Source organism: Chelonoidis abingdonii, chromosome 10, assembly GCF_003597395.2.
Source record: "Chelonoidis abingdonii isolate Lonesome George chromosome 10, CheloAbing_2.0, whole genome shotgun sequence".
Classification (NCBI taxonomy): domain Eukaryota; kingdom Metazoa; phylum Chordata; order Testudines; family Testudinidae; genus Chelonoidis; species Chelonoidis abingdonii.
Window position 1 is genome coordinate 7,147,946 of NC_133778.1, and position 9,854 is coordinate 7,157,799.

General features: G+C 58.7%; 1 protein-coding gene across 1 annotated transcript in view; it reads right to left on the reverse strand.

Moving 5' to 3' along the window:
- The window catches only part of LOC142047367 (lanosterol synthase-like), a 60,102-nt gene that overhangs the window by 22,306 nt on the left and 27,942 nt on the right, over positions 1-9,854 (reverse strand). The window contains 8 exon segments of the mRNA XM_075069814.1: positions 216-266; positions 2,187-2,258; positions 3,685-3,741; positions 5,112-5,139; positions 5,617-5,714; positions 6,256-6,374; positions 6,916-7,024; positions 9,136-9,356. Coding sequence (XP_074925915.1) covers positions 216-266; positions 2,187-2,258; positions 3,685-3,741; positions 5,112-5,139; positions 5,617-5,714; positions 6,256-6,374; positions 6,916-7,024; positions 9,136-9,356 — 755 coding nt within the window.

A 9,854-nucleotide genomic window follows, 5' to 3' on the forward strand; every position in this document is an offset into this window, starting at 1 on the left:
TCATGGCCGCAGACTCCTCCGGACACCAGAGAGTCGCCCTGCTGCCAGAGCCTCCCTCTGACGCTATCACACGATAGCTCCACTTTGAGTCTAAAAGGTTCGTTCCCTGCCCCACGAGCAGCCCAGAGCTAGGGGCAGACAGACAGGTGAGGAAAAAACATGGAACAGCAGGGGAAAATCATCCCAGGGAAATCCAGGCACGTGGCCAGCTGTACCTTGTTCATCTGGCGATAGTACTTCTGGTAGTCAGGCGGGTTCTCTGGAATCTGCAGGAGATACGAGGAGCACCAGTGAGGAGGCCCCACTGCAAGAGCGGAGCACTGCAAAGGGCAATGGTCCCACAGCTATGGGGCCAAGGTTGGCCCTGGACTCTACCAGTGGGAGGGGATGAGCAGAAGGGACTTCCACAGCTGACCTTTTGCAGTACGCCTCAGTGCTGCCCTGGCATGGCTGTGTCAGCACACAGGGCCCCTGGAGCTCTCCCCCCAGCCCGGCTGCAGAGGACCCTGTGCACCCACTTGTTTTCAGTGCTTCACCCCTCCAGAGCCCTGAGAGGGCCCCGTGGCTGGGACTGTGTGCACCAAACTTCCCATGAAACTACCCTGCCATGCTGGCTCCAGCACCAGCAACAGGGCAGCCTAAGAGCAGAGGGCTGCTGGGGTGCGACTCCCGGGCCAGGCAGCCCTGCTCAGAACAGGCCTGGACGATGAGGTGGTGAGAACACCAGTGGAGGTTCACACATGTGCTCCCATTGCCTCTCGCGCCTGTGGAGCAGCACCAGGAAACGGCAACAGTGCAGGGACGTCATAGGAATCTCAGGGTCAGCCAGGCCCATGTGCCAGCTGTGTCCCAGGGCAGGGAGAGGTGAGACACACTCCACTTCACAAGGCCAAATGTGCCGCTGTGATGAAGTGGCAACGTTCCTGATGTATTATTTGAATGCTGAATGGGGAGTACTAACCAGGGACGGTTGCAGGGGAATTTCGCTGGGACGGCCTACACTGGGGAAGGGAGGATTCCTGAGCATGTAACATGAGAACCCAGGAGGGGTGTTGGAGGCCAGGTAACACCTCTGCCTGGGAAACTGGACAAAGGACACAAAGGCTGGGGGAGGAGCCGGGGGAAGGCCAGAAAGGAGACGGCTGAAGGGAGTTTCAGTTTGGAGCTGGCTGGGAAATAAAGAGGGTCGCCCCGACCAACAGGGCTGTGGCCTCCCTGGGGCCCCCAGATGGACCTAACTAAAGGGGGTCCTGTTGTCTGTACCAGCAAGACCTGTCTTGGCCTGTGTTCCTGTCGCCTAAATAAACCTTCTGCTTTACTGGCTGGCTGAGAGTCCTGGTGAATCACAGCAAGCCAAGGGTGCAGGGCCTTGTCTCCCCTGCACTCTGTGACAGCCACGCTCTGCACCACTCATAGCCCTGGCTCCAGAGCTGAGTGGGGATCAGCTCACTGCGAGAACCCTCACCGGAGCTGCAGGGGGACAGCGGTAGGGCTCTGGAAACAGGGGAACTCGAAAGAACCCAGCTGGGTCAGCCCCTACAGAAAATCCCCATGGAATGTAAGAAGGAGGAAACCTACAGATCCAGAGACATTTGACAGGGTGCACAAAAAGGACTCTGCAAACTAGTGCGTTTGACAGACAACGAAAGCCCTTGAGCTGAGCTAGCCCGTGGGACCCACAGCATTCACCTCCCTGCCCACGCTGCTTTAAAATGCCCCTGCGCTCTGACCGCCAGCCCCAAATGGAGTTAGACACCTCAATACCTTTGAGACTCTTGGCCTCTCTCCCTACCGTGTTCTGGTACCAAACCCCTTTCCTCTGTATCTCCTACCACACGGTCGGTGGCGCTGGGTGCTGAAAGCCCGCCAACGAAACTAAACCCTGGGTGTTCAAACGCAATGTGAAAAAGCGCAATGCCTGCTCCCACCACACGGGTGCAGCACATCTCCGGAATGCTGAAGAATTGCAAAATAACGCTAGCTTCCTTCTAACAGCACCACAAACATTTCACAGTGAAACCTGGGGGTGCTGCAGCACCCCCATCCCCCTAGCTCCCGCGCCTATGACTACAGCACACGTAGGGGATGAGCTGCATGGCTGGATGCCGAGAAGCTACACAGGACACTGCAGTCTTACCAAAGTCAGTGCTGGCTTCCCACATCTGTGACTCCAACTCAGGGCTCACCTGCGTGATTTTGAGGAACTCGTGGGCCTGCCTCAGACAGGAAGCGAATGCCGGGTCGTTCTGAGCACCAGCCTAGACAAGGAGGCAGACACACAAAAAAAAGAAACGTCATTGCTCAGCTCGGTGATCAGTTTAGTTCTTTGGGAAAAACAAATTGTCACGGAGTTCCTGGGTGATGCTCTGGAACTGCTCCCTACAAAGCCCAGGCCATTAGTTGCCAGGAGTACCGGCCATTTATGTGCACTGGCCCTTTGCTCTGCAACAATCTCACCCCCTAGAGACTTAAGAAATGCATAGGGGAAACGAAGGCACTCACACACAATTCAGAGGAAACATTAAGAACAGTCCCATTTTATCCCACAAATTAGAAGAGATCTCCTGGAATCTGTGCCAGGCACAGCCATTCCCTGGTAAGAGTCAAACAGCACTTTGGTCAGCCAGGGAATCCAGGGCTCTGGAGATCTGCACTGGGGTGGCTCATCTCGCACTGGATGGTATCGGGGAGGAACAGGAACTCTCAGGCTCTGAGAGACTGGCGGAGCAGCACTGCAGTGCCCGATGCTGGAGCTGTGCCAAGCAACACACCTCCGTTGCTCACTCGGAGCAGTCGAACCCCAGTCTCTGTATTCCAACCTTGCTGCTGGCTCCGAGCAGTGCTGGGCTCTGGGTAGTTTTACCACGGCAGGTGCGATATGGCCCATCTTCGTACCAATACCCCAAAGAGAAAACAGCGCATGCGGGGAAGAGGTAACAGGAACTCCCCTTGATCCCTGCCCATGTGCATTTCAATGCCTACCCACCAGTGCCGTGGGGCCACGTGCCTTCACCTGACGGGGGTTAGGACAGTATTTTCGGGGACCATCCCCAGCAGCATACCACATGCCTATGGAACAGCTATAGTGGCTCTTCCCTACGCTCCTGCCAGCTCTGCGACTGCAGCTGCCCAAGTGCAGGTTCCCAGGTCGTGTGAAAATGCTGCTCATCTCTGGGTGTTACTACAGGAGACAAGTGCAGAGTCCTGTGACATTCTAGCCTTGCTTCAATGACACCTCGCACCCAGCGTTCAAAGGCCAGTCTGCCTGTAAACCTGCACACACCTGCCTTTGTACACAGATGTGTCCACCCGACACTACGGAGCACTAGCTCTTCTGCGCCCTTAGCGTGTGTTCGGAGCTCGTTGGGATCGCAAGCCTGCAGGTCTCTCTCTAAAAGCTGCGCTCTGGCTGCACCACCAGTTACTGGCTCAGCGCAGGGAGCTCAGGGTGACATTCTCTGGGCTATGCTATGCAGGGGGTCAGACTTGACGATCGTCACAGTTCTGTCCAGTCTTAACACCCGAGGCTGTCAAAGCCTCTCTCTAGTGTTGCTGTTGAGCATACACTGCAGGAGCCAGGCCCCCAAGACCCACAGCACTGAGGAAAGCGCAGGATGGTGCCTGTCTGAGACCCATAGCCCTCGGGGGGGCAGCCCAGCAGGCTGGCATGACAGCAAACATTACCTCCAGGAAGGCTTGGACGGCAAACACTGTGTCCCAGAGCTGGGATCCATTGGTGCCCTGGAACAGAAGAGTGTGCAATGAGAAGTAGCTTTTCAATCCGCCCCAGGCTTCCCGCCCACCCCTAGGGGCCACGCTGCCTGCAGGCACCATCACGCTGGACCAAAGGGCCCCGTAGACAGAGAAGACTATAGGGCACATGGCTGGGTGCAGTCACACAGCACAGGCACCACCACACTGCACCAATGGGCCCTGTGCACAGGGAGGGCTGCAGCCTAAGGGAACCCACTGGGGTAGAAACAGGCAGCAGGAGCAGGGTTATGGGGTTTTTTGGTTCGAATTTTCCTCCAAAGCTATTTTAGGGTCTGATCCTGCAAGCCCACAGAGGGGTTCAGAACGAGGGCAGTTTGGCCATGGATCCTTAACCCAGAGGGGAGCGCAAGGAGGGGACTGGGATGGGCTGACAGGGTTCCAGGCACATGGGGAGCTTGGGCAGCAGCATGTGGGCTCTGCAGGGCTGAGCTGTGGGGCAGCCCCAGAGAGGGCAGCTGCGGTAAGTAAGCCCCAAGGAGCTGAAGGCTGGGAGAAGGTCTCAGTGGAGCACTGCATGGCAGGTCTGCGAGTGCTCTGCCGGCCAGGGCCAGGCCGCGACACCAGGAACAGTCAGTTTTTGCACAAACTGACAGCAGTTTGCAAACGGCTGGCTGGGCAGCAAGGGGAGCCGTGGGGCAGGGGAGTAGGGAGGTGGCAGAGCTGTGTGTGGGGGATGTACGCCTGTCCCAGGAGAGACATGTATGTCTGGGAGACACTGAGCTGCAGGAAGTGGGACAGAGAAGCAGCCTGTGTGGCCAGGGCATGGGGGAGCAGCACGCAGCCCCTTTCCTTGCTGGACACTCAGCAGGGGCCGAGCAGCTGTTAGTGCTCTGTTCTAGCCCCCAGGGCAGGTAGGAGAAGGGCTGCCCGCTAACTCAGGGGCCAGAACCGCACAGCTGAGACAGGACAGGACGGGACTCACCCCTAGGCTCCATCCCAGGGGCAATGCGTGTGCGGCAGGGGCTGGGCACGGGATGGCGGGTGCAGAGCACCCCCCCAGAGGTGCAGGGGAAGCAGCTGCCTGAGAGCAGGGACACACACTGCTCCCAATACCAACCCCCTCAACCCCCCCCAGGAGGAGGAGCAGGAACGGGAGAAGCTGCTGCTGTGAGCTGCACAGCTGGGCCAGGGCTCGTCCTATGACTATCAACAGCCCGGGAAAGGGAGATATTGCAGGGGTGGCTGATCCCCCAAGGCAGAGCAGCCTGGCAAGACCCGCTTTGCGGTACACGCTCACTCCCCGGGGGAGGAGTCCCTGCCCTGCCCAGTGCCGTCTCAGCAGCAGCGAGAGCGTGCCCAGGGTCCCTGCGTTCGTTGCCAGGGCCACAGCCCCTCACCTGCATCTTCATGCCGTCGAGTCCCAGCCTGCGTGGAGAGAGAGCACATCAGTGCAGCAGCCTGGGGAGCATGGTCCTGTCCCCAACCTCCCGCAGCCACCAGGCGTCCAGCACTGCTGCCGGGGCAGAGTACTGAGCTTCACAAGCAGCCCTGCAGCAGCTTCCCCGGGGGCGGGGAGGACCTGACCTGCCCCTTCCCAGCCCTCTGGCCCCCACCTGACTGGGAGAACTGGAGCGAGTGGGACTCGCTAATAAGGAGCCAGTGTCTGGAGTTGGCTGCCGATCAGTGCAAGACCCCCGTTTGCATGCCGCCAGCACAGAGCTCCCTGCTCCTGGGGCCTAGGCAGCGTGGTAGCCCTGGGGGCACAGCGGGGTCCCCCATGGCAGGTCTGGGTAGCAGGTTCCCGGCTAGGGCCTGGGGTTTCCCGCGCAGGGCAGAGTGGCTCTCTCTAGCTGAGCCCTGCGCTGTCTCCAGGGCTGGGGAGGTGCATGGTCCTGGCCATACCAGAGGTAATCAGGGATCCTGGAGACATGCTCCCGGAAGGCTGGAGAGCTCTCCCCCTCCACGGACCAGCGAACCAGCATGTTAATGGTCTTGGAAATCTGCCGAGAGAGAAGGCGTCAGTCCCCTGCAGAGTGCAGTGGTGTTCGACAAGGGCCTGCACAGCATGACCTGACCACGTGACCAGCCACAGGAGCAAACCCCAGGGTGGGGGCTGTCTGCAGGTGAGCGAGCACCTCTCCATGGGGCTGTGGTCACAGAACGGACTCTTGGCATCCCCATGTCTGTTCCCCATCACACTCCAGCCAGGGCCTTCCACCAGCTGTTCCCAGCAAAGACTCTGCAGAGGGGAACATCTGGTACACCCTGCCTCCACGGCCACTGCACAATGACCAGGCGGTTGCTCGTGCTCTCCTCTCCCGCCAGCCTGCTCACGCCCCTTGTCACCCACCGTGAACTCTCCTGTGTGCAGCGCCCAGCACAAGAGGCCCTGAGCCTGCCTGGATTGCTGGTTGCTATGGTTACGTGCCAGCAGCCGGTGTCTGTGCAGAGCCGGGGAGTCCCAGGCCGTTCTCTCCTGCACCTGCACAGGAATTGGAGTCAGCTCCGTTAGTTCATTGGGAGCAATAACGAGAAGCCTACCGGGCCAATGCTGATGGCCTTAGTGAATCTGTCGTCAGCCTTGATGTGGTCATACAGCTCCGCGATGGCTCGCTGCCTCAGCCGGGCACTGTGGTGGGCTTCGTACAAGTTCAGGATGGCTGAGACGGGAACAAGAGAGACGCAATAAGGAAACTCTAACCAGCTGCCTGGTCCCAACTCCTGTGCGAGCAAGGCCTGGCTCCAAGCCCCAGAGGGCTCCCCCCATCCCTGGGTTCAGCCTCCTTCAGCAGCAATCAGCACAGAGCCCTGTGCCTTTCCTACGTACTGGACCCAGGTGGCTGCTGCTGGCTCGTGGCTGATGCAAGCGAGCCAATGCCGCACACAGATTGCCCTTGTGCCCACTGGGCAGGGCAGTAATGGTGGCACTGTGCTGAGGCCAGGCGGGCACTGCTTTGTCAGACACATGCATTCCCTCCCAGGTTAGTAAAGTCTTGCCAGCTTCTGGTCCCTGCCCACTCTGAGATCCCGCTGGCAGGGCAAGGCTGACAGGAAGCTTGGGGGCTCCACTGGGGTCGGATGTAAGGCTATGGGGCAGCTCTCAACTCCACCAGTGACTCACGGCCGTGGAGACAGAAAACATCCTGCACATCAGCTATCCCTGGCCCTGTCCTGGCCAGGCCCAGCCAGTACCCTACTCACCACTGGCAAGTGTGAGCAGCCAGCTGTGCGGGGTGTAGAGATCGCAGGCAGCCACGTTATTCCTCTGGGCCGGCCAGTCAATGCTGGAGTAGTCCTGGACATACAGCTCCTGGCCGGGAGCAGGCGAGAGATTAGCCATCCGCTCACTAGCGCGCCATGGGAGCAGACCCATGAGACAGCTGCAAGTGTCAGCCTGGCGGTGTTCGCAGCCAGGGGAAGAACAGCATGGAGCACACAGGGCAGCACCAGAGGAGGGCAGCGCTGCCTGGCCCGCTCTGTGGCTCCACACCAGCCACCGGGACAGGTCCCATGTGGGAGCTGCTCCCAGCTCCCTTTGCTAAGGAGAGTTAACAAGGAGGAGAAAGCACCTTCAGATAGTGCCAGAGCACCTGAGGGGGATGCCGGGACACCACGTGGCCTGGGGGGGGCACACAGGCCAGAATGGGGGGAACATGCTGGAGCACGCTCATGCAGTAGGGAGGGCTAACGGCTCAACTTAATTCTGGATGGAGGCCTGTGTGCAGGGCTCCCAGGTCCCAATGGGGAGGAAGAAGAAAGCCCCTAAGGCATAACTCCCCTTCAGGCCTAGGGGTGTCAGGTGCTCAGCCTAAGACACCAAGTCTGATTCGCAGAGGGCAGGGCCCAGTGCTCACAAATCAGACCCCTCGCGGGGGCCTGACAAGGCATCCCAAAAATCACTCCTCCCTTTGGAAAGTACAGGCCTTAGGCATTGTGAACAAGTGTGTGGTATGTACCTTGCCATAGCGTTCACAGGGAAAGCCTGCTCCCTGCACGACCCCAGACACTCTGCCCTTGGCTTCCCTCCTACCTTGCCCTCCCAGATCTCTCCTTCCTTCCCCAAAGCCCACCCCAATTCCTGACCCATAGGGCTCCCTCCACCCGTCCCATCAGCCAAGGTTACCAGCAATGGAAGAGTGTTAATGCGGCGCCTACACGGGCTGTTTGAGGCAGGCACTCCCGGGCCCCCCATGACTGTCCTGGCCACTGAGTATCAGAAATAAGACTGGCAGGTGACTGGTAGAAGAACCTTCACAGGGAGAAGATACCAGGTACCGAAGGGCGGAGAAAGGTAAAACAAGAACCAGTGGCTGAAGCCGTGAGGCCTGAACAGTGAACAACGAGGATGATCAACCACCGGAATGAGCTGCCAAGGGAACTGTCAGACTCTCCATCTCTTGATGTCTTCAGCTTCCGACTTGCTACCTTTCTGGAGGGCACGTTGTACTGTAGCCAGACACGTCGCTGGGCTCAGTCCAGAGTAACTGGGTGACATTCTCTGGCCTGCATTACACAGGAGCCTGACTAGATGATCTACCAGTCCCTTGATGTGATTAATTGAGCTCTGGGTCATTACACAGACAGCAAGGCATCGGTTCCATGCAGCCCCTGTTTGGAAGGTTACTACTGCACCCATGAAGGCAGAGCCTTTCCATCTGCTAACAAGAGCTCGGATGCTGCACAGAGGTAACATGCCAGTGGCCACATACCAACATCAAGGGACTCAACCCAGCACAGGCCAGTCGTACCTCAGCCCTAAGCTAAAGGGAAAGCATGGAAGGACCATGTGGCTCACTCAAGCAACACCCCCCTGAAGGAACAGAAATGTAGCCCACACGATGCCAATGTACAGAAGTATCAGCTGTGACAGGGAAGGTGTAAGGAGGCTCAGAGGGAACCAGAATGGCCAGCAGCAAATAGGAACTTCTGTAAGTCTCAGAGAACCAGGAAGCTGGTGAGAGTTGCTGGCCCTGCTAGATCAGCAGGGAGTGAGTGGAACAACCAGAGAGGACAAGATGCTGAGTGGCAGGGTTGCTAAAGTCTTCACCACAGAGAACGAGGGGAGAGTCCCACCCTGAGCTCCTCTTTGGTAACAGACGAGGCAGCATGAGGGACGGAGGTGTCAGACAGAGGCTGCTGGGACATGGCTCAGAGCCTTCGCAGTTAGTGCCCAGGCAGAAGGAAGACCCAGAAGCTCTGGTGGGTTGGGGAAACAAGGGGCTGACGTGGGGAATCACATCACAACAAGCTTACAGGGATCTCCAACAAAGCACTGCCAGGGGCTGCAGGGGCTGGGATTTGTGCCCAATGAGGAGATTTGGGTCCATGCGACTAGACACAGCTGGGACATGGTGGGAAGGGTCTCCAGGCCACCATAACACAGGGTGAGGAGCAGGGAGAGTGCTCTGGGAGTTCATTTACCTGTCTCAGGCTCTGGACAAGCTCATCCTCCTCGGCAGTCAGGCGTGTGGCGTAGCAGTAGCTCATCGGCAGGTACACCTGGCGGCAGTGGCACCACAGCGTGGAGGGGTGGGCTGGCATCCAGGCCGGGAGCAGCCTGTCACACAACAGAGGAGGCTGTCGGCAGTGTGCGGGATGAGGAGTGGGGGGCCGCAGGGACATGGGCACAGTTAAGGACAGGGCTGCGGGGCAGTCAGAGGGGTAATGTGCCCAGGAGACACTCGCTGTCCAGGATAGCCGCTGCCTGAGGGGTAGAGCAGCCGTTCAGGACAACGCGCAGACCCCAGGCGACCGCTGCTCTGTGCTCCTGGGAGAGAAGCTGGAGCCCTCGTTTGGAGCCAGGAGACTGCCTGCTCCAGCCCGAGGAGAACGTTCTGGGCTCTCCCAACAACCCAGCAAGGCTGTTATCCTGGGCGGGGCCTCTGCCCACAGACTGCGTCTGATTCCCTGTGGTTCATGTTAGCAGGGTGTGGAGGGAGGCGCAGGGAATAAACAGCCTCTCCTGTGGGAACATGTCAGTGGGCAATGCTGCCACTATTTTCTCTGTAATCAGCCAGCTGCCTGAAAAGACTGTTACTCACCTTTGTAACTGTTGTTCTTCGAGATGTGTTGCTCATATCCATTCCAGTTAGGTGTGCGCGCGCCGTGTGCACGTTCACCGGGAGATTTTTACCCTAGCA